The sequence below is a fragment of the Camelus ferus genome, chromosome 1 (genome assembly GCF_009834535.1).
Source record: "Camelus ferus isolate YT-003-E chromosome 1, BCGSAC_Cfer_1.0, whole genome shotgun sequence".
Taxonomy (NCBI): Eukaryota; Metazoa; Chordata; class Mammalia; order Artiodactyla; family Camelidae; genus Camelus; species Camelus ferus.
In genome coordinates this window covers 27,242,545-27,267,594 of record NC_045696.1, presented here as the reverse complement: position 1 = coordinate 27,267,594, position 25,050 = coordinate 27,242,545, and the positions used below count along the sequence as shown (strand labels likewise).

The 25,050-nt window shown below is 35.8% G+C and overlaps 1 protein-coding gene across 11 annotated transcripts in view; it reads left to right on the top strand.

Moving 5' to 3' along the window:
- Positions 1 to 25,050, top strand: part of ROBO1 (roundabout guidance receptor 1) — a 1,015,952-nt gene that overhangs the window by 955,169 nt on the left and 35,733 nt on the right. For 5 of the 11 annotated variants that reach the window (XM_032489632.1, XM_032489625.1, XM_032489628.1 and 2 more), the window contains 8 exons: positions 91 to 322; positions 1,271 to 1,392; positions 4,489 to 4,660; positions 8,440 to 8,637; positions 12,715 to 12,741; positions 14,177 to 14,219; positions 21,174 to 21,328; positions 23,833 to 24,168. In XM_032489632.1, coding sequence (XP_032345523.1) covers positions 91 to 322; positions 1,271 to 1,392; positions 4,489 to 4,660; positions 8,440 to 8,637; positions 12,715 to 12,741; positions 14,177 to 14,219; positions 21,174 to 21,328; positions 23,833 to 24,168 — 1,285 coding nt within the window. The remainder of the gene's footprint in view (positions 1 to 90; positions 323 to 1,270; positions 1,393 to 4,488; positions 4,661 to 8,439; positions 8,638 to 12,714; positions 12,742 to 14,176; positions 14,220 to 21,173; positions 21,329 to 23,832; positions 24,169 to 25,050) is intronic. The other 6 variants (XM_032489642.1, XM_006192007.3, XM_032489636.1 and 3 more) reach the window with 5 other exon arrangements.

Sequence of the window (25,050 nt, the reverse complement as noted above, 5' to 3'; positions counted from 1 at the left end):
TTGCATTTTTATCACATTTCATTCTTATAATTTTCTAACAAGTCAATAAAAATATATGAATGATTGCATTTTTATTTATCATTTTAATAGGTGGACCAACAGTCTCAATATATTCAAGGATACAAAATTCTTTATCGCCCTTCTGGAGCTAATCACGGTGAATCGGGGTGGTTAGTTTTTGAAGTGAGGACCCCAACCAAAAATAGCGTGGTTATCCCTGATCTCAAAAAAGGAGTCAACTACGAAATTAAAGCTCGCCCTTTTTTTAATGAATTTCAAGGAGCTGATAGTGAAATTAAATTTGCCAAAACACTAGAAGAAGGCAAGTATAATGAACTGTGATTACCATGCATTGCAGTACTTTTGTTAGGCTTTTATTAACTTAATTGAAAAATTTCAATGTTAATAGTGACACTAATTATTAACTGTCTTGATGGTGAGCATTGTATTTTGCTAATAGAACCTGTTTAATCAGAACTGCTAAAAAACAAAATTCTCTAGTACTTGACTTGCTTTATTAGAGGCCTATATAAAAACATGCAAATATGAACATCGTATTACTTAATGACATAGATATATTTAATTATTCAGAACTAAAGTTCACGTATAAAGACTGAATTATTCTCAAGTTGCTAGTATTTACATTCATTTATCAAATTTTATTTTGAACGATGGTTTGTAAATAAGGTGAGAAATTTCTTGGTTTGCCCAGGACCTTTTGGGGTTAGCGTTTTATGCCTCATGTCCCTGGAAATCCCTCAGCCCTAGACAAAGCAGTATGTTTGGCTACCCTATAACTGGAAATTAAAAATTAATATTTACATAAAGGTAAATTTTACACATCATAAGTATACTCTTTAAAAATAACCAGAATTTTTCCTAAAATGTCTATTACTTTGATTACAATAAATTAAAGGATACAGTTAATATGATATCATGAATGATTAACATTTATCTTTACACTTTTGAACATTTTTAGGGAGACATGGGACTTGGGTTAGAGGATAGGAGAAAGGGAAATTATCCTGGGATGTTTTGTGGTGAAAATCTGCATAACTTTGATTATGGAAAATTCACAGTAACAATAGTTTAGCAATATTGAGGAAAAACTTACATAGTTTGAAATTATTCAGACTTGGATGTACATCTTGAAAATATATGCATATGTTGATATAAATTTTATATATGTTTTGCTTGACTTTAAATATTAAATGCTTGCTTGTTCTCTAATGTGTTCATAATACATCTATTTTTTAAAATAATTTAATAGCACCCAGTGCCCCACCCCAAAGTGTAACTGTATCAAAGAATGATGGAAATGGAACTGCAATTCTTGTGAGTTGGCAGCCACCTCCTGAAGATACTCAGAATGGAATGGTCCAAGAGTATAAGGTAAATATATGTATAGTAATGTACGAATGGACACTGCTCTCACCCTACAAAGGGAAAAAAAGCAAGCTTGGTTAAATTGTTCATGGATATTTGACGCCATCTGCTGGTCTACGTAGCAGCATGTAAAATTATTTTTAAAATACTTTCCTATCTCTTCAGTAATTGTGGAATAATTCTTAAGCCATTTGAAAAAAAAATGTAAAAGACAGAATTTACCTGATAATAATATATAATATATAGGTACATATAATTTAACACAAACAACAAATGTAAAAGCTAATAAAATAATCTCTTTTTTTCTTTCTTGAAAACAGCTTAAATACATTTTGCAGAATTAGTTTGCCCCATGGAATTATATCAGATATGGTTTGCTTTCTTTCTTTTAATATATCTGGAATTTTACTACATTGGAAAAATTATTTTAGTGTGCTTGAAAAAAAATTTTTATAAACCTTATTTTCATCTCCAAACAAAATTTCATGTCTTAGAGGAAATTCAATTATAAGCTTCTATATATGTTTAAATGAATTTGTTTAAACATATGATTTATTGTCAAGTGATTTAATCCAGTGATTCTAAATAATTCTTTTTACCTGTGAAGTAATCAACTCTTCACCATTGAATTTACATAGATTCATTTGGAGCAAATATTTTCAAGCATGCCAAAGTAAAACAAAAATTAATTTAGGGACATGAGATTTATCCTATTAATGAACTTATTTTATAGCACAGTCTTAATGAGCTATGATAAATGAATAATTGATAGACTGAATTAGGAAAATCTCAATAGAGAGTAGATTTTATGTGTATTTTTTTAACACACAAACACACTACGTACCTGAAGACTTAACTGCAAAATATGTATTTCTCTGGGCACTGCCTTATGTCCTCATTATTTTTCTAGTTACTAGCTATATTATGATAGTTGGTTGATTATCTTGTATATATGAAAATTTATACATATCTATTGACATGAAAATGATGCTAAGAAGGTGAACACGTTTACCTTCTGCAGGCAATTACATGCTAACATCAATCACTTATGGAATCATTTTCCAAATATAGGTGCCCAGCCACCATTCTCAGAGATTCAGATTCAGTAAGTTTAACAAGGCCCTTGCACGTATAGTTTGGTAGATCTTTCCGGGTGATTCTGATGTGTACTTTTGGTTAAGGCCCAAATAAAGGCCATAAATGTACTTTTTAGTACCAAATTAATTTGTACAATAAGCAAATATACTGAGCTAAATTTTAGGTCTAACTTTTTATTTTAAAATGATTTTTAAAAACAAAGTAAAAAACTCTTAATTTGCGTACACTGCATTTAAAAGGACAACATTTTTAAAAAGTATTTAAAATACCGCCATAAATGCACTGTGGATATTTTAGGGTATTTGAAATTAGATCTTCTCCTACAGTTGAGTCATTAAAAGGCAAGAATCTCTACACTTTTAAGTGCTTTATCATGTGTTTCAAGATTATTTCAATATTGGAATGTGACAGGATGCTATGGTTCAGTCCAGAAAAATAAACTGTTATAGAGAATTTTAAGGATATGAAATGAGGAGATGTCTCAGCTCTCAAGCAAAATCGTGTCATGTAAGCCTTTTTCCCTAAGAGTCAAAACTCATTTCTCTCTTAAAGAAATGCGAAAGGGTGGATTTCACTTAACTTCATGGTCAATTTAAAATAATAAAATGCCTTTCACAACCTCATTGACTGGTACAAAATCAGTTTGTGGCTTTGGTTCAGCTGTGTAATGTAATTGAGGGAAAAAGAAAAATCACAAAGGACTCTTTATTTCCAAATGGTCAGATCCTGGTATAGAGACTGACCATTCATTGGTGTCATGCACTGAAATTATATTGAAATAATACTAACTTTCAAAGGAAAAAAGTTAAAGGTTTTTGCCCATGTGATAGAGGACACTGACAGTCTTAGATTTATTTTAAATCCCGTTTCTGTGACAGTTTAGACAATAGGCTGCTTGACACTAACCCTACGTCTTGCTGGAGGACATCGTAAAGCATATAGAGCATGTTTTACTACTACGTGGGTCATTTTCTTACAGAAACTGAGTCCAGATACTGTCATGCATCATATCCAAGTTTTTCAACATGCAAAATATCACTCTATGATTAAATACTCCTCCAGTGAAACTTAAATTCAGGAATGATAACATCGCTTGGAAATCTTAATTTCCTGAAAATAATCTCTTATCACAAATATCATCATCAAGTTAGCAAGATATACAATAATTTTTGTATTAGAACATTTTCTTTCAAGTCAAATATGTATTGTTATTCTTCGTGATCTCACATATGTTATCAAAGACTAAGCAATAGTACCATTGAAATGCAAGATCAGAATGCTAACTTTCTTTCATTGATAATAGTTCGACATACCATCGGTGGAATAAATCTTAAGATGATCCTTACTCCTTATGTTCAGTTTTATTTTTAAAAACCATATTGATGTCAAGATACTTCAGATTATTCAGAAGGGCTCTCTCTTTTTAAATCAACTGCTTCTTGGTTTTGACATAAATGCTGATGGGATTGTGACAGCACCAGTAATTTTATCCCAGAAAACTGCTGAATTAAAGTACTAAACCCAGACTTACCTGCTCATTTTTGTTTTGTGATATCTGGTCAGGTAGTGTCCTGTCTAGCCCATAGTACGAATGCAAATACTGAATGATAATAGGTAAGCTATTGCTCTTTATCTGGATATATACAGCTTTTTTGCAAGTTCCTTTTTTTCCCCTGGCAATAATTTCTAGATTAAAAAAAAAAAACTGATGACAAGGACTGATAGGAACCAGGGTCTTTGAGCAAACATTTGTAGAATTACCTGATATAATTCTTTAAAAGTATGTAAGAAAGAAAGTCCAAGAGGTCTTTAAGGGACTACTAACACTCGGTTTGAAAGAGTCTTCGCACAACTAGACCCAGGGGAAAATGACTTTTGAAACTTCCTATATTAGGTTCGTAATAGGTCTGAATTCTGTCTAGGTCTAAAACCACAATACTATGTTGATCTTTATATTAATTTACATAATTTATCAGCTGAAAATGTGTTGTGTTCTTCTCACAGGTTTGGTGTCTTGGCAATGAAACTCGATACCATATAAACAAGACAGTAGATGGTTCCACCTTTTCTGTGGTTATTCCCTCACTGGTTCCTGGGATCCGATACAGTGTAGAGGTGGCAGCCAGCACGGGGGCCGGGTCTGGAGTGAAGAGTGAGCCACAGTTTATCCAGTTAGGTGAGTGTCAGTGCAGATCTGGCTTGACCATCATATCACTGTGCCCCATTGTCCTGCTTTTCTATTTTGTAGGTAGTGGAGCCACCATTGGACATTTAATAGACTATGGAAAGTGACAATAGAGCTGCAAAAATGATGGTGTTAGCTTTATTCTATCTAATATCACAACTAGATTTAAATTTATCCAAGCACACATTTTAAGCAAAAGACTGTCAGTATTCAGTGTCATCCTAATCTTATCCTATTGAATTTTTTCATCTATTTAACAAATACTGTTATTAATTGAGCACCAAGGATATTTCAGTGAACAAGAAAGACACAATCTGCGCCTTCGTGGAACTCACAGTGGTTTGAACTTTTTAAAAAAACACAACTTAAATGCAAAACTTAAACAAGGTTTTGGAAGTTTACAGCAGTATGCCATTTATAGCCACCATTTTTGCATCTATTTAAAATTGTATTGCTTTTTATAACAAAAGATAGGTTGAGATATTAAAGAGCACTAGAATACGGTATATGCTGATTACTTAGAAAATTAAATACAACGTGTGCTTCAAAAGTGGTTAGATGAATAAAAACAAACCAAAAAACCTAGCAGAAGCCTTCATTACTACTGCACTTCACCATAGACAAAGTGGCATGGACATAAAATTCAGATTAGCAAATGGTTACCAGTAAAATCTGAAACAAACAACCAAAAAACTAGCATCAAAATTATAAACGGAAAGAGAAAAGGGTCAGATATTAGGAAGTGACAATTAAATTACAGAAGATACTGAGAGGTATAGTCAGCTTTGTTCCTTGCAGATCAGAAGTTAAGTGTTAGTAATATTTTATGCCAGTTGCTAAATTATGAAAAAGAATCAGAAATGAGTCTTTATATATCACAAATAAGCACATAGTAGTGTTGCATGTTGATAATATTGGTAATATCCTAGGAGTTATTTCAACACAAAATTAAGAAGCATTCCAATTTGAATAGAACTGTGTTGTTAGACATAATGAACTTTGCATTCGGTTTGGAAAATGTCATTGATGTGCAACTGTTAAGACCGTGCTAGCTGCTGTAACAGGTACACTTGCAGAATTTCTGTAGTGAAACACAATAAAGTCTGCCTAAAATCCAGTGGTTGTCGACACTGAGGGTCACAGGCTGATGAGGCTTTCCTTCTTTAAGCATGGGGCTTCCAAAGGGGACCCTGGGCCAGCAAAAAGGAAGAAAAGAAACACATCATGTGTGGGAGGGTTCAAATGGTGCATGTCTGGAAATGGTGCACATCACTGCTTGTCCAGAACTCAGTCTTGTGATTCCAAACAAATATGGGAACACTGCAAAGTCAAGTCGCTGGCCAAGGAGCTACCTCCCCATGACTCTATGCTGTGAGAGTACCATCCAGGCCTTCAGTGGAGAGCTTGCTACCTCAGCCACAGCCATGGGCTCGAATTTAATTTTTGGATTATCTTTAACATTTAGCCCTTTTTTCAACAATGATTATAAATACATGAATTTTAAACAAAAAAAAATTGCTTTATTTCTGGTACATTTATGACAAAATTTTAAGCAATATATAAAACTATTTTTAAAAAGTGTTTGATGCATCTGCTACAGTGTTATCTAAGGTATGGGGGAAGTCTAAACATAGATCTTTCTACTCAAATAGTTGTGAAAAGTCAGCATTAACTTATTAAAATTGAAATTAAAAGCTCCCTATGCACTGTCACGTCATTTACCTATTTTTTATAATATGTGACTTTTAGTGTTGGGTTTTCAAAGATGAATTGGAAAAAGGACCATGTGTAATTTTATTTATTTAAGATTTAAATCATGGAATTTAAGGGTCAAACTGGGTTGTTTTTTTTTTTTTTTTTTTGAAATTGTAAGTGTGTTCCAGTTTTCCATATCTGAATATAGCCTCAGCTGCAGTGAGACAAAGACTGAGATACAGAGGGGCTGTTTTAATTCATTAGTCACACCACACTTTATTCTGTTAAGTCCATCTGGTCGCCTGCATGGAACCTCTCTTGGCTGTCTCCATAAAATCTGAAGCTACCCAACTTAACCTTGCACAAATAGCCATGAAATCTATAAACCTAGCAGATACAAAGGGTGTATCAGAAATAAAGAATAGGTCGGCTTGGTGACTTTCAGAGGATGAAGTGCTCTTAGGATAACCATAGATGAAAGAGTCTGGAACATGAAATAAAACTTGCAGTCAACAAACAGTGGAAGGCAGGTGGCGGCGACTGCTTGTGAAAATAGATTTTTCAGCTTTGACCCTGCTTAGAATGAAACCTGGAATTCAGTTCAGGGAAAAAAGCAAATAAAAATCACACCCATACACGATGTGAGCAGCAGTTCAGCCCTTTTCCGTGGAAGGGGGTCCTGGTTTCCTAAGCCAGTGAATGCTGCTTGTTTTTCCTGCCAGTGTCTTGTCAGGATGCAGTATCATTTAATACGAAAAAATCACCTGTAGGAATTTTTCTGTTTGAGAAGTATTATTCATAAATACTTGCGTTGTATCAGTTATTTTTCTGGGGGAAAGAAAAGAGTTTTTGGCTGGAAGAAATGTTTCTACATTAAAGCAGGCCGTGTTAGCAGAATATTTTCAGACTCAAATGATTTCACAGTTGTAAGAAAGCACCCATCCTAATGAAGTGGGCAAACACTTTCTGGTTTGATCAGATGTTGTAGGGGAAGGACATTAAAACTGCAGACACCGATGAGGATTCTGCCCACTGGGCATCCCAGTGTTGGCAGCACTCAGTGCCAGCAAAGTAGAATATTGCTTTGACGATAGAAGAACGGCATCCAGACTTTCATAGACTTTGCAGACGACCCTTTGTGACTTGGTGAAATGGTGGGCTTGGAAAATGAACCTCTTAGTAGGTTTAAACAGAAATGTAAAATAAGTAAATTTTAATAGCCATAAATTCCATCAATTTTAAATTCTTGAATCAAAACAGCTAACAGGAGGAGTCAGGGGCCTTTTGGATCATTCATAACACTTGATAATTCTTGTCCATACTTAATGTTCTTATATCTATTGCTGGCCATGGTTATTATTTTAAAAGAAAGATTTTTCATGTAGTTCTTTTAATTGTAACATTATCTTATTTTTAATTGACTTTTAATGATCCTGAATTTTTAAAGATCCTTCTGAACATACTGTCTAATAAGGTGTTTCTGAGGCAGTTAAGAGTCTTAGAATATACAAGAGCAGGAGAAGGGAGGCACACACAAATATGCACAATTTTTTTCAATATCTACCTTACAGAGGAAATGAAATTTTATTTCTTACCTTTTTTAGAACATATAATTGAGGTTTCCTATAGAAGTCTCAGAAAGTTTATATCTTTTTCATACATAGTTTTCAGTACTGCTTATTTGTATACTTGTATTCAAGTATTTCATGTTTTAGAATTGAAATTTTGTATTTATCTCAGCACTGTCTTGAGAAGATTAACCTAAGCAACAAGCTGGAGTTAAAAAAAAATAGAAATTGTGTGTTGTTTTCCATGTTTTAAAATATATTCCATAAAAAATATATATTCTATAAGATTTTCTTTGTTTTGAATTAAAATAAATAAAATGAATATAGTTTTGCAGAAAGTCTCATAAACTGTTTAAATTCACAATGGTGGATGTTGCAGAATGAAAGCAGAAATTACTCTCCAAAACTTAATAAATTAATGACGGCCATTATATGTATACCATACAAGGATATGTGTATCGCCACATCAAGGTTCGAACCCGAATTAACCCAAAGCTGGCTTTTCAGATTCTCATGGAAACCCCGTGTCACCTGAGGACCAAGTCAGCCTTGCTCAGCAGATCTCAGACGTCGTGAAGCAGCCGGCGTTCATCGCAGGCATTGGGGCAGCCTGTTGGATCATCCTTATGGTCTTCAGCATCTGGCTCTATCGACACCGGAAGAAGAGAAATGGGCTGACCAGTACCTATGCAGGTATCAGAAAAGGTATTTGCTCTCCTTTTTTTTTTTTTTTTAACTGCGTTTACATAACTCTTATTTTAATCTGTGATTCTTGTGGTTCATGATTATACATATCCTCTATTAAATTACTTTAATATATAATGTTTTTCAAAAATGTTTTCATTTTACTGTAATATCTACGTATAAACTTCCTCTTGAGTAGCGCTACTACAAATAGGGTTATCAGTTTCAGGCCCAGTTCCTTTAAAACATATTTCACCAAGGTAGGTCTGCACTTGGTTGTGACACCATTCCCTTGCTCTCTTAGGGAATTACTTTATTGCTTTATAATTTGGAGGAAAATTTTTAATCTCCTTGTCACAGGAATTATAGGTCCAAGCTTTGGACTGTCATACAACTTTAAAGGGGGCTTTGTTGCCCTTTGTGAAGCTAGAGAGATTATTCATAAATAATTATATTTATGACTACTTCTGATTATTTATAAAATATGAAGTGGATTGCTGAATAATATTCAGTTTGCAGAGAGAGGAAGTTTAATACTTTTTTGTTATATTTGAAGCTGAATTGAATATGTATATTCTGTTAACTAGTGATGGCGATTTTGTTAAAAATGTGTTTACAGTATAGAAGAGAAAGTTTATTTGGCTGCAAATTATTTACAATTTTATAGATGATCTGAATATGCTAAGGATTTTGCAGACACCTTTGCCACATGTTCTCAAAATCTGTAGATTTGTGGCTTTTATTTTTTTATTCGCTAATGAGATTATTAACACTGTCAGACAGATAATCCTCCCACCCTTTCCTCCTCAAATATATTCATCAGCTCTGGGCATGAGATCTGGGCTGTAGGCAGGGTGATTTTAAGTCCCAGTTTCCAGGCCACAGTCCCAATTTAGTTCTTGAATCCAACTAAATTATTTACAGTGCACCTTTTGCCCTCAAAATTGTCCTGGTTTTGGATGACAAATTATACATTCACCCTAGTTCTATACTTAAGCCTAAGACAACACTTTTGTTTTGCTGTAAAGCAAACTTAAAGAGGATGATCAGTAAACATGTTCCCTCTCCCACCATCACCACCCTTTAAAAAAATTGTCTACATATTTCCTAAGTGAACATTTCCTACGTGGCTTGGCCAAGTCATGTCTCTGATCTGATTTGATATGGACAAGTTGGAATTTGTTAGTGCTAGCTGGAACTTTTCTCAATGAAAAAAGTTCTATTGAATGTCCCTCTGCACTTGTAAAACAGTCCAGGACAGCAGTCTAAAATCTTTGTGCTCTTGGTCATAAGTGGTCTTGGCAAGAAAGAGTCAACACAAAGTCATGACCCACATTATAAAAATACATGACTGTGCCTCCTGCCTGTAACTCCCCAACAATCTCTTCTTGCACACATTTCCCTTAACGTTATCATTCTTAAATGTGTTTTTTTAGATAAGTTTTTTTCTATCTAAGGATGAAGCAAAATGTCAGTATCCCTGTCCCTGCATTTGAAATGGAAAATGAGGGCTGGGAGGTTACTGAGAAGAAAGCTGGTGCTAATTACATACACAATATAGAACAAAGTCAGACACATGTGTTACTATGTAAAACCTTTGACTGAAAAACAATGCTGAGAGGGGGTTTGTGGGTGTCTGTGTGCTATGGAGCTGGCAGCAGCGGGCTGTGGGGGGCTGTGTTTTGAATGAAGAAAAGTGATTAATTAACATCTAGCTGTAGAGTCTCGAATTCTCCAGGAATACTGTCATTTTTTTATTGCAGTGAAGCATGATAGCTGTGTAGTTGTAACAATTTAATGCTCTATGTTGTCTTGAAATCTAAATATATGACATGAAACCCTCTTCCCTCTTGGAATATTTTTCTTTTACTAATGTACTTTAAGCATGCTGGCAAATGCCTATGTGCTTTTTCTGCAAAACCTATGAAACTAATGTCATTGTCCTTTTAACTATCTTGTGTTGAAGCAGAAATCACAGAACATAATTACAAATGTAATTGGTGAGCATTTGATTCCACTTTCCTCACTTTACCTTGTCAACACTTTTTCAAAATTCTGTTTCTATGCAATTTTCTAAAATGCATCCTGAAATCTTAAATTGTCAATGCCCCCAAACAATGCCAGTAATTCTAAGAAAAAAGGATTTGGAATAGTTTAAAGAGATAGATGTGAAAGAGCCTATTGACTTATAAGTCATCAAGCCCGAGTGTGACTTTGGGTAGTAGTGAGCATTTTTAACACTTCCCCACTTCATTTATCTGTAGGTTTGCCCTCTCCTAGACACGCAGTACCCCAGTCCATGTATGCACTATGTACATCCACATAGTGCACCAGCACCACTGGAAAAAAAGGAGTTTATTTTATTATTGGAAGCTTTGAGAATTAAGTTATCCTTTGGTGTATGAGCTGTAAAAAAATTGCATTTAGACTGATCTCTTTTCATCTCTTCTGCAATTCCTTAAACTGGGGTTAGCAGTTGGCTAGAAGTACTGACAAGGACCTTTCATTTTTTTTCCCTGTGTCCTTGTAATTGTAAATTAGTGTGCAGGCACTCCATTCTTGCTTGAATTGCTTTACTTTCCAATGTATCTTTCTTTATTTTTTTATGAGGACTTGTTACTATGGCTCTGAATATTTGATTGTAGCTAAATTACATTGACTCTCTGAAAAGACATGACTGAAGGAAAACACAATAGAATTCTTAAGACAGAGAGTGCTGTGCAGCAGACGAAGCCCAGTGTATAAACTGGATCCCCAGCACTGAGGGGTTGGTTTTTGTTCTTCCTAGTACGCTGAGAGATAAAATGGTTGGGTAAGAAGTGACAGTTGTAAAGGATGCTACAGCGTTCTAGTTTGCAACCTCAGTGCTCTAATCCTAAAATAAATTTCTTGGAGACGTTCAAATGTGTAGTGGAAAATACATTTTTGGCAGCTTTTTGATCCACAAAAAGTAGTCAGGATTCTAGTTTGTGTCTATTAAGTGTTTCTTAAAAGCACATTTTTGTCTTCAAGAGAGTAATGTAGATTTCCTTGCTTTCTTTCCCAGGGTCATGTTTACTTTAAATTAATGTGAAGAGTTTAGAAAAAAAAAAGTCAGCCTCCTCCCTTTATGAAGTGACATGGAAAGAGCTCTGGTGTTATCCAACACCTGGGAATGGAAGAGGATAGGAAAAGGGGGGGAGGCAAGGCTGCAACTTTTGAGGTCTGCAGTTCCATTTCAGGCATTATTGATTAGATTAAGATTTATAACCGCAGAGAGTGAAGGTTTTCAGAGGGGCATTATTGTTCTATTGTTTAGCCTCTGGTATGGTATTTAAAAAAAAAAAAAAAACGCTTAACTTCTAGAAAGCTTCTAAATGTAAACTATAATGGAGAAATTAAACTTTAAAACTGCCCGTTTTTCCTGTCCATTCGCAATGTCTATGATGATAGACATGTAGCATTACACTGTTTGTGTAATAAGGTGTCAGGCATTTCTTGGCAGTGAAACAGTTCAATTTTATGCTTTTCTTTGTTCCAGTTCTTTCTTTCTTTCCTTCCTTTCTTTCTTTCTCTTCCTTTATGTCTCTCTCTCTCCTTCCCTCTTCTCTGTCTCCCACTCCCCCTCTTAATGATGTATACTAAAGTGTTCCTATTAGTCCTCTTTAATAAGCATTTACTTTCAGATTTCTAGATAAGGTTCAGGCGAGACCCTGATAATTCTTCTTTAAGAACCCATTATCCCGTGTTTGGAAATGATTAACAGTAGAGGATTCCTGTTTGCACTAAACAGGACTAAATTGCACCAGACATTGACTAAAGCCATGAGCTGGATCTCTGTTAGTGAATGCAGGGGTCATACGCAGGCTAGCCCGGCGCAGTCTCACACACCCCGCCCTGTCCCAGAACGTCAGACACTTCAGAGTGGTGCCCGCAGAGACAAGCTTCTTTTTTAACCTCCAGTTTGGTTTTATTCATATATCAAGAGTGTCAGAACTACTGGCTTAGTTATTTACATTTGTTTTATGTTCAGCTGTCTGCTTGATTTATACTAATGTGATATGTTCCCTTTCTCTCTTCAGCTTAATAACTGGTTTATATTTTGTTTTGATTTTTCAGTCCCGTCTTTTACCTTCACACCAACAGGTATATATTTGCGCTTACCCTCCTCCTTCCCTTTGTTAGTTTGGCATGTGTTATACTATCGTGGTTCTGTTTTTATTTCATTTTCTGCCGTAAGTTGGGGGAAAGGACTCAAAAGGGAAGACAGTGCTTCATTTACTCACGCCAGGCATGCACTCGAGGTAGAAATGGCTGGTGTTGCTTGTCACCCCCACAATGCAGTCATCTATTCATGACTCCACATTGCATCTGAGCCTTGTCTGCATGTGTTCCATTAGATAGACACACTGTTTCTACCCTCAGCATGATTTAACATGCTAATGATCGTACTGATTATTTCAGACTTGGCAGTGCATTTTTTTTCCCTGAACTTAAGCTTTCAGGTTTTTCCAACAAAAATTTTTCTCCCTTGCAATTGTCTGTCCCCAGAATCAGCATTCTTAAAGGGAATCAAACGATCCAGCCCACTTGAAAATAAAACTTCATTTTCCCAAAGTCCGAATCCTAATGTTCTGTTCTATTCAGTTCCTTTCAAAGTGGGTCCTCTTCTTTCCCATCGCCTTTAGCAAAATATGTACCTGTAGCCTTGCCTCCTCGGTTTTAATCCAGTTGTTATAATCACTGGAAGCAGTTATCTCTCCTTAGCAGACTCCCAGTTTGGAGTTCTTCTAAGTAGCAGAGTTTGGCAGCTTTTAGAAATGTATTTCTTCTTAGAAAATGTGTCTGTATTTACAGAAAAGCTAATATTCTTAATCCCTTGCCTAACTACATGCAAATCATTTTTTTGTTATGGCTAAATTTTTATGCCCATCATTTATTAAGCTGAGAATGCTCTCAAGAGCATTGTAATATATTTTCACCATGTATACATGCAAAATATATTTTCACCATGTCTGATGAAAATACAATGAGAAGGGTTTTCACGAGCCACAGTAAAAAAATAGGTCACATTAATTAATAATCACAACTTAGCTTACATCTTAGTGTGTGGAGAGAGAGATGGTTTATTTTAACATTTATCTTTTTCTTACTGGTACTCATACTTGTGGGAAAATGGTCTGGCAGGGTTTTGTTCCCCTAATTTAAGATTCCTCTTATATAATATCATGAAATTACATGATCTAATAATAAAATCAAAATGGAAATCTATGAGAATATGAATGTACAAATGTGTAATTGTTATATTTAATACAAGTATACTGAAGTCTGCTTTTGCTTAATTCTCAACCTTGTTGGCACATTAAGAAAATAAGAAAAATACGTTTAAATCCATACTGTCTTAAAAAAAATACTAGTTGAATCAGAAATCTGCTACTTCCTGTGATGATTTTTGCAATGTTTCTCAGTAGAAAGGGAGAAGACATCCCATTTGAAAAATATGCTTATGAATGTCATAGCTTTTGATACATAAACACAAACATTATTAACTCATCCTTTTTCTTTTTCTGTAACATTCTAGTAACGTATCAGAGAGGAGGCGAAGCTGTGAGCAGTGGAGGGAGGTAATTATCTTGCTTGTTTTATAGATTCTAAGGGGAATTCCAGATATTTCTTCTTGTCTTCCTCTACGACATCACTTTCTTTGCTGAAAAAGTTTAACCTAAAGGTGGAGTTTGTTTCACGTGGGTTCTGGCCTACAGAAGTCTTACCGAGACGGAATGAATTACTCGAGACTCTGTGGAAAAAGTCAAGAGAGTGAGAGGGCGTCGGGAAGCCTCAGTCTTTTAGAAAAGTTCCATTCTGCTGTGCTGTAGAATCAAATTTGTTGACACACAAATGCCCATTACTGACTGGAGTTGGGAGCTGTTGCATCTCAGTCAGTGAACACCAGAGGGAGCACTTTCACCAGAGAAGACAGACTTGCTGATTTAGCAGATGATTAAAAGGAGTTAAAAGTAATTAAGCGATGGCATTTATGAAGATTAAGAAATACAGCTAGTTAACAGATAGAAAGAAAAAGTGTTCATTTGGAAACCTGCTGAACACAGCACTGGCTCGTAAGTTACAGGTTATGTTTGTTTGTTCTTGTTATGAACACAACATAACTCAGCTCTCCATTTGCAGAGAAATACGGTGAAATAAAAGGAGAATCTAGGTAGCTTATTAACACGGAGGGTGTTTTTTGCTAATTAAAATGAACCTCAATCCTACATTTATGATTTTTTTTAGTAATTATCATTCAGTGAACTTTAATATATTCACAGAGAAATCACAAATGGATGTGACAGGCAGCTGGAAGGGGCTGAAAGAAGGTGTAAGTTACATGAACCAAGCTTCAGGATTTTCTACGATAAGATAATGTTTTCTTTTCAAAAACAGCAACTTCTCGCTTAAAGTGTAAGAAAAAAAAATCTTTCAACAAAACCATTTTGTAATTCAAATTCAGTTAACTTACCGAGTGCCCTGCTTTGTACAGTTAGATAATGTGGTTGCTACTGGAAAAGATAAGAATAAGTAAGATATTATTCCTGAATCTGAAGAACATGCCATCTGATGATAAAATGAATGAATCTGGTACATGACCAAAGAGTGGTGAAAAAATACGTTGACCACCTTTAGCAAATGCTGCACAAATTAGACACGAAGCACTGATCTTTTCTTTCCTGGATACTGCTGCTAGCTTCCTGTGAAACAAAGCCAGCCACGGAAACACCCCAAAGCTAAGGAGGTCTTCATGAGGAATAAATCCACTTGATTCAGGAATTAAACCAGGGCATGTTTTTGCATCCAGGGAAATTCCATCTAAATCACAGCCTAGACACTCGTGAAACAGCCCCTGGCGTAAGAACATTCTCGTGGATAAATCTGGAGTGCCTGATGATACAGCCAACTCTCTCCATGTGTATATTCATGACTGTAGACTTCAGGCTTTCTCATTAATCAGAGCATAGGAAATGCTGCTGAGCACCTCTGTGTGTTCTGTCCCAGCCGCTGTGCCGGGGCAGGTGCGCAGACCTGCAGTCTCTTACTCACACACACGCACACACTTATAAAATAGAAGTCTGGTTCCTGCTCTAAAGGAATTTACAACCTAGATAGACCAAGTTATGAAGGAAGAAATGATGGTAGGGATCTCGAGGTTCCAAATGCCAGCTTCTTCAGCAGGACTGAAAAATTACAGAGTTCCTGAACTATCTGTCCCATTTGGCTCACTTTATCGTCATCCAGAATTAACCTTTTAAGTGTAACGGTGAAACAGATTTATTTTAAATATCTAATAGAAGTGATCTTTTTACCAAACCAAATGATAAAAGATGCTGGAATTTGACAGAGGCAACAGTTAAGTAAAGATCTTGGAGTCGGTGCTCAAAATGACAGTTACATACAGAATTTTAAATTTATTTATTCATCAAACATATTTTTTGAATACCTACAATGTGACAGGCACTGTTCTAGCTGCTTGGGATGCATCAGTGAGCAAAGGCAATAAAAGTTCCTATCCTGTGAACCTTACATTTCGTGGGGGAGATAGAAGATAAATAATAAGCATTTTTTAAAAAAAAAAAGACAACACTGTTATTTCAGCAGTTGATGAGTGCTTTGGAAAAAAATAGGACAGGATAAGAGGTCAGGAATGCATTAGGAACAGGTCTCGTTTCCTAGCCATTTGTGAGTGTGAATGTGTGTGTGTGTGTGTGTGGTGTGTACGTTCTGTGACCCATGTGCTGAGAATGGGCCAGACTCCTGTCCTCTCTTCTCCAATGTCATCCCTTTTTTTTTTCTTTTTTTAAAAATATTTTTTTGGGGGGGGGAGTAATTAGGTTTATTTACTTATTTAATGGAGGTACTAGGGATTGAATCCAGGGTCTTGTGCATGCTAAGCATGTGCTTCGAATGTCATCTTTAAACACTGGATTCTCTCAGGCATCTCAGACTGTGAGTCCTCACTGGACCTCCCACCCCGTTTGGTTAATGACACCCAAGTCAAAATGTTCAAGTCATCCTCTTTCCTGCATCCATTACTGCGTTTTGTTGATCCTACCTTTTCACTCCCTTCACTATCACTTCATTGTTTCACTGAAAGCTCTTTTTCTCCCTTGCCTTATCTGTTACAAAAGCTCCAGGGAGCTTCACTTAGCGCTACTTCACTAGCGCTACTTCCTGTTAACTTCTTTTGCCCATTGGAGCCAGAATGAAATTTTGAAATGCATGTTGATCATGTCTTTGAGCTGCTGAAGATCTCATTTTTCAGTGGAACCCACCATGTTTAAAAGATTAGGTCCAAAGTGGGCAGAGCACTTTGTAAAGCCAATAACCTCTAGGGTTTGGCAAGCTCACTTCATGCCTCTGTGTGCCACACCGTACAATCCACTGTGTCAGATCCACCTGCTATTCACCAGTATTGCATTCTCTGCTATGTCCTTATTTTTTTGTTGTTGTTTTTTGGTTTTCTGGGGACGAGGGGAATTAGGTTTCTTCATGTATTTTTAAATTCATTTTTATTTTATTTTATTTTTTTGGTGGAGGTACTGGGGATTGAACCCAGGACTTTGTGCATGCTAAACACACAATCTACCACTGAGCTATACCCTCCCTCTCTTCTATGTCCTTATTACACCACCTGAAATGTGTGCCCCCTCCCCTTGTTAGTGTGTTGTGGTTCACCTGCTGTGTCCTCCGTGAACTCTTTGTGCTGTATGAATACCGCAGATGAGCATCTAATATGAGGTAATGCAGTTATCTTTTGTTTATATCAAGGGTCAGCAAATTATGGCTCTTGGGCCAAATCTGGTCTGCCACCTGTTTTTGTAAATAGATTTATTAAAATACAGGCAGACTCATTTGTTTGTATGTTGTCTATGACTGCTTTCCCACTACAATGGCAGAGTTGAATAGTTGTAGCAAAAAATTTGTCCTGCAAAGCCTAAAATGGTTACCCTCTGATCCTTTATAGAAATAGTTATACCAACTCCTGGCCTAAATGATTGTCTCTCACAATAGAATGTGAGAGCCTGGCATGTGGAGGTTATGTGATTTATTAATCAATAATTAAACACATGAATTTTTGTAGTGCAATAAATGTAGTTTATTAGATTATATCCATAAATTCAACACATGAATTATTGACCTTTGAAAGATATCACCAAAAAGTATCTAAGAAAGGAAAGGATGAGCAAGTTATTAAAGAAATGAATGCCACAAGACTTGAGTTCAATCCTTGATGACTTTGAAGAAAATTTTGGGTTCTGGACATTTTCCTCTAATAAAGGGGAAGGTTGAGTGTGAGAGCTCTTCTGGTTCTCAAAATTGTGAATTTAGCTAAAGAGAAAAGGATGGTTGCAGTAAGCAAAGAGCCCTCTTCTCAACTGGAAAAGGACAGAGGACTTGCAGTGTAATGCAGAGAAGGGTCATGGAAATATTAAATAGCTGTTTCTATTTGTTTGTTTCCCGTACCTCACATATCCGCATCACATCTTCCCAAAAAACCCAAACAAAACAAACAAAAATAAACAAACAAAAACCTAATTAAAATCCAAACAATAGCATAAACAAGGAAACAGCAGAGAAAGCCTGAAGAGAGCAGTAGGAAAGGCAGGCTGACCGGGTGGAGGATGCCAAGAGCACATTTCCTGGCCGTGGGAGGTGAAGAAGAAACAGAGCTCAAACCCTGCCGCTCTCTAAAGGACTGACCACTCTCGGATCTGTCCCTCGCTTCTTCCTGGGCTTCAGAACTCTCTCACGCTATCAGTGGAAAGAAGAGACAGCCCATGGGCAACCTGTACTGCCAAGCCCCTTGAGCATTTTCCCCAGCCCGGGGTCCCTCTGGTATTTTATTTCATGGCTTAGGAGTTCAGATAGGTTTGGGGCATTATTTTGTTGTTTCGGGTTTTTTGTTTTTGTCTGTTTTTTCTTGGAGTGAGTGATTGGAGTATCTGGAGTAGGAGCAGAGGAATGGAAGGTAATTGCCACGTAATTATTTAAGTGTGTTTGTCCTTTTTTCCTTTGTGACACAGAACTGTTCCCTTAATATGAACTGAAAGATAAATACGGTTTTTGCGAGCCCTAGTGTCTTCCTTTCCCTGATAGTGCCTTTTTGAAGACAAGGAAGAAACAGGCAAAACTCAGATAGATATATTAGCATGAAAATGTAACAACTAATATATGGAGAGAGATATATATATGTATAATGTGATTCTACTTTTATATATATATGTAAAATGTGGTAACATTATATAATGTTTTGACACATATTAATCATTATAACCAGCACTGTGTTTTGCTTCTGCTTCATTTCTTATTTTTGGGCAACTAAGTCTGTCTCAGAAACACTGGATCATCTTAAATGCATAAAGATAGCTTGCGCTAACACCCTTATCAGAGTTGCTACATAGGACCTTGACTTCCTTAGAGTTTCTGAAATACACACTTGGCACTTTAAGATGCATTCTGGGCCACTAATCATGATTCACCTTCATCCCTAAATAATTAGCACTCCAAACACAGGTCTGAACCGAAAGCTAGGATGGGACTGTTAGTCCTACCTCCTACGAATCTGAAAAGTTCTTTCAGTCTCTGATGATATCAAAACGTTCACTTTAAAAGTGTTTTTTTGGGGGGAATCACAGTAGCATGAAAATATTGTCTGTTACTTTTGAAACATGTAAGTCAGGCTGTGGAAAATTTCCGCTTGACCCGTACTTCCAACATCCCATAATATTTCTACAGTGTCACATATGGAGATTGACTTTTAATAACTTCTGTAGTGATAACACACTTGGTTTCAGTTCAAGAGAAAATAAGAAAAGCTAAAGATTACTAAATGCAGAATTTCTTAAGCAACATCTATTTCAAAGGCTCTGGATATCTGTGATACAGCTTGCATTTAAATGTTTTAAATTTCAACAGTTCAGCAACATTGCTTTTCAAAGCATATTTTTATCAGCAATTTTTATAGTAAATTTGTTCAGTTATAAAAGCATTATTCTGAATTTTAAGACTTCAGATATTTCCCCAGTCTTCCTTTTGTTAAGAATGAGGGTTTTAGGAAATTTCAGTGCCCTCCAGTATATGTGTTTATAGCATCCTGAATTAAAGTGTAGATTCTAGAGCTGGGCTACTTGGGGTTGAAGCCCAAATCTGCCACTCACACACTTCGTGTAACCAGGCACAAGTTTCTTAACCTCTCTCAGGCTTCTGTTTCCTCTTACGTAAAATTTGGATAATAATAGTAACTGCTTTGTAGAATTGTCATAAGGATTAAGTGAATTAATACATGTAAAGGACTCAGAACAATACCTCACACATTGTAAGCAAAAGGGTAAATATTTATTTTTATTACAGATATATATATACATATTTGTATGCAGATACATAATTATAAATCCATATTCTTCACTTGAAGTGAATTATTTCTCAAATAACCATTATTTGCATGGTAAGTTTCCTCGGTTGACTCTCTGTGTGTCAGAATAGGGACCATGGAGAGTGCAATGTTCTTGCTTCCCAGGTAAATGAGAAGCATGGTTATTGCACTTTAACAAAGAAAATGGAGCCATGAAGAAAGTCTTGGCAGAATCTGTGGTGCCAGTCTGTTTATTGTGGACCTGACAGTGTATCATGCATCCTCACCTCTTCTGCTGAATCATCAAACAGAGTCAGTGTTGGAGAAGGACGCCAGGATTGCCACTCCTGGGTTCTGGCTGCGTTTCTGGCACTGACGGTCCAGGACTCGCGTTTATAACTGCTGATGTACTTTGCACTCTCAGTGCACAGTGAAAGAAGATCAGCATCTTTTGTGCCCCCCAAAACATGAATGCTGACATTTCTTATAGTGGACATCTTTGTTTTACCAGATTTAATTCAGTCGCTTTCCTTTGTTTACTTAGGGATTCATGGCATTTTACATTGTCACCATCAGAAAATGTTGACAAGCTTACAGAACTGTGCTCTGAAACACTGATGAGGCTCTCTGCAAAATGTCACAGAGCCCCAACTCACTATCTCTGAAACATGGTTTTGAAGGAAAATATGCATATGTGCTTAGTGAAGGATCCATTATCTACATAAAGGAGCTTGTTCCATTTTTTTTTTAACGAATTTGTGAGAAGAACCATAATTTTTAAATGGGTCAAAAATTAAGAAATGCAAACTGTCTTAGCTAGCTTATTCTTTAAGCTACTAAAACACTGAAAAATATATGTATCTGTTTTTTAGATTCCATGTTTGATTTTTAGTCACTGTGACTGAAAGCAGAGTAGAGCCTTATAAATGATACGATACTTTAAGTCTCTGCCAGTTTACAATGTAATGGTTATAAAAACCGAGGCATGTCCCAGAACATTAACATTACAGTTGCCTTGCCTGTAAAATGAAAGGAATTATAGTTTCATTCAGCATAGTTGACCAAATTATTTGTGAAAATGATGAGATGAAGAATTTGTTGGATTTCTAGAGAGGAAATATTATTTGCTCCTTATATAACATTTACTTTTACATATATTTTTTTTTTTCTTTAGGCCAGGACTTCTCAACATCAGTGAACCTGCCACGCAGCCCTGGCTGGCAGACACGTGGCCTAACACTGGGAACAACCACAATGACTGCTCCATCAACTGCTGCACCGCAGGCAATGGAAACAGCGACAGCAACCTGACCACATACAGTCGCCCAGGTTAGAGACATGCAGACAGCTGGATGTGCAGGCTTGGCGTTGTTAGGAACAAGCCATCAGGAGCTAACTTTCCTTCCCTTCTCCCTAAATTAGAAGGGAAATTTAATCAACATTTTCTTGAAATATTTACCATTGTTTAGCAAACTAGCCTGATTCAACTGTTTTCTTCATCCCAAACCTCCACACCTCACCCTCCACCCAAAAATATTTCCTAGTATGCAAAGGGAGAGTAAGAGTATAAATTCTAGAATAGATAGCAAATAAGGACAAAAAATGAAACTAAGTGAAGTATTCATCTTCATAAGAATGTACATAATTATAACTTTAAATGCAATTATTTATTTTTAAGATTTTAGGAATAGAGCAGATCAAAAGATTGATAAATCCATAGTTTGAGTGAACCAAATTCTTTAATAGCAGTAACAATGATAATAATAATAATTGTATGGCAGCAAAACCAGATCATTTTAAGTGAAAGCTGAGTGAAACTCAAAATTAGATTTTTATATCATACTGGTAAATCCTGAGGATACGAGAAATGTATATCTTTTGCAGGTATGTATACTAATACTATTTTTGTATGGAGTCTTTTTAGCTCAGAAATATGTGTGAGTAAATTACTCTGCTAAATTTTCATGCTAAAACATGACAGTAAAATTTGGATATAGAGGATGCAATATTCAAGGGACTACACAGAAAATTACAAATAATGTCTTACAAAAAAAAACCTTTCAACATTCATTCACAGTATAGGAAATATAAAAAGAATCATAAAGAATCAAAATATATGCCTATAGAAGTAAAATAACCCATGGAATTAAGGAAATGGAAATAGAAAATAGCATTCAAGTAAAAAATGTGGTACACTGTAAAGAACAAATCTTAGTCTCCATTGGATATGGATATGGAAATGATAAAGCCATGTGACCAAGTCCATGTTCTTCAGAAGTCCATATTCTAGTTGGTTGGATAGATAAGTGCTCACATAGTTATAAATAAAAGAAAGATTATGCTGAGCCCAATAAGAGAGAAAAACTGACAATACCCATTTAAATTAATACGTAGAGCTGTGTTGTCTAATACAGTAGCCTTTGGCTTCAGGTGGCTATTAAAATTTAAATTAAATAAAATACCATTTGAAATTCAGTTCCTCATTTGCATTAGCCACATTTCAAGTGCTCAGGAGCACATGTGGCTAGTGGCGGCTGTATTAGACAGTGCAGAATAGCACGTGTCCATTATCTCAGAAGGTTCGATTGAATAACACTCTAGAAAGACTGGCAAAGAAAAGTGAGATTGCCAAAGCCATACTGCCTTTAATAATATTGCTGAGCCACTGTTATACAAATCTTAATTCCTAGAAATTAGAAATAAGAATTACTAAACGCCAGATGACTCAAATACCCCTGATCCCTGATCATTTATTGTTGAAATTCAGAGTAGTTGAATTCAGTAGGATAGAGAAGTTGCAAATTCTTCTTAGAACTATATTAATTTTTACGGCTTTTACAGGGACCGTGTTCGTTTATCATTTTTTAGGATATCCAGTTGAAAACTAATCTTCAAGGTGACCTGTTAGTATTGCTGCCACTATGATTAAAATAGTGGCATTTTTACTATTGGAACTTGACTGATTTTTCACCTAAAAGATGTTTTAATTTTGAATGATTATTTTAGTTCTTCCTGCTTTTAATATTTTCAACTGCAGGCTTTAAGTATTTCTATATAAGTTATTTCATTCTCAAATATTTAAATGGAGGGAAAATTAGAGTAAAATGGAAATATTAGACATATTAGCTATTATTCAGATGTTATTTGATTAAATTGTCCTGGCTACCATGATTTATTTTGCCATCATTATTGTCATTTTACACTTCTTGGGGTGTTATTATGAAACCATGAAAAAATGATTATATAACATCCTTTCCACATAATGATTATTCTGCATAACCAAGAAAAAAAACTAATAAAGTTTTCCTGAGCATTATTTACTATCACTTTCCCTCTGTTCCTGGTATTTTTTTTGGTTGGGGGGGTGGTCTGGATTCTCAACCTGTAAGTTTTGTTCCATTGCTTCAAGAACTAACTAGTAGCTTCAAATAGTTCAGTAACTCCAGTTTGGAAAATTTTAAATTGACACATAAAGATATTCATGTACATATTATTTTACTGCAATTCCTAGTAAAGGGATTGTTAAAGGAAAATTATGTAATTGTTTGAATTGAGCGTATTATTTCCTACATATCAGCAGCAGAAGTTCAGAGTTATTTAGTCTCCATATAAATTATGTGTGTCCTCCCTTATTCCCTCAGTTTTCTTTAGAAGACCATTTGAGTATGTTCGTTAGAAAGGACATAAGAATACTTGGCCCTTTTTACTGATCTTATTTAAGCCCATTTATACCTTGCCTAACTTTACTGTGACTCACAAAGCTACTTACAAGGAAATTTAAAACGAATAACCATGCAGAATGACTTTTTCCTTTTCCTCTCCATTGCACATAGCTGATTGTATAGCAAATTATAACAACCAACTGGATAACAAACAAACAAATCTGATGCTCCCTGAGTCAACTGTTTATGGTGATGTGGACCTTAGTAACAAAATCAATGAGATGAAAACCTTCAATAGCCCAAATCTGAAGGACGGGCGTTTTGTCAATCCATCAGGGCAGCCCACTCCTTATGCCACCACCCAGCTCATCCAGTCAAACCTCAGCAACAACATGAACAATGGCAGCGGGGACTCGGGCGAGAAGCACTGGAAACCACCGGGACAGCAGAAGCAAGAAGTGGCACCAATTCAGTATAACATCATGGAGCAAAACAAACTGAACAAAGGTGAAGAGCCTTGCCTTTATTCCCACTTCTTCTCTGTTGGCATCCTTAACCCTTCAGCACGACGTGCCGAAGCTTGTCTGGAACTAACAAGTGGAATCTTTCTTTTGTTCCTAAGGTTTTCTTATTTCTTTGGTTTCAAAATTTCCAGTGTCAAAGAGTTAATTAGCACAACAATAACCTCGGAAAATTGATTTTATAATAATATATAAGTATTTTCGAATGGTTTGGAGATTCATTTAAATTTAATCGTAGGTGAGGGATTGTTCAGAACCATCTTTTATTCATAAGGCAGATATACAACCATCACCATACCTCACATTTTAAATAAATAGACTATCCCATTCTTTCCACTCGAGAATGGAAGATAATTGCTTCTACGTGGTCATATAAACGAATAGCATTTTTTATCAGACTGTAGAAAAATAATTAAATTAAATTTGAACTGGAGAAGTGGTTCAATTTGTTCTATTTTTCCTACCTCATGTGGTTACTAAGGCTGCTGCAGTGTATGATTTTAGAACCTAAATTTCTTTGGTTGACATGATTGAAGCCTGTCAGAATAAAATCTAAAATAAATTGAGTAGTGTTAACTTGTAGCAGCAGAATAGTACTTTATGGCCAGAGGGGAATGTTTCTCTACTGTAATATCGGTGAGTTGGAAGAGATAGGTATTTGATTTCTTTGTAGTCCTTCAGGCTACAGCTTTAATGACGTGATTTGCAAAGTTACACCTCTAGGGAAAAAGACATTGCTCTGATTTGAATAGGTCAGGGCAGTTTTGTATGAGGGTCTGGGTAAAGGATACATTTTATTGTGGGTAATTAGAAACACAGGCTTATTTTCTTTAGGCTTGAGTTGGGAACGTTTTTTTTCAAGAATAAA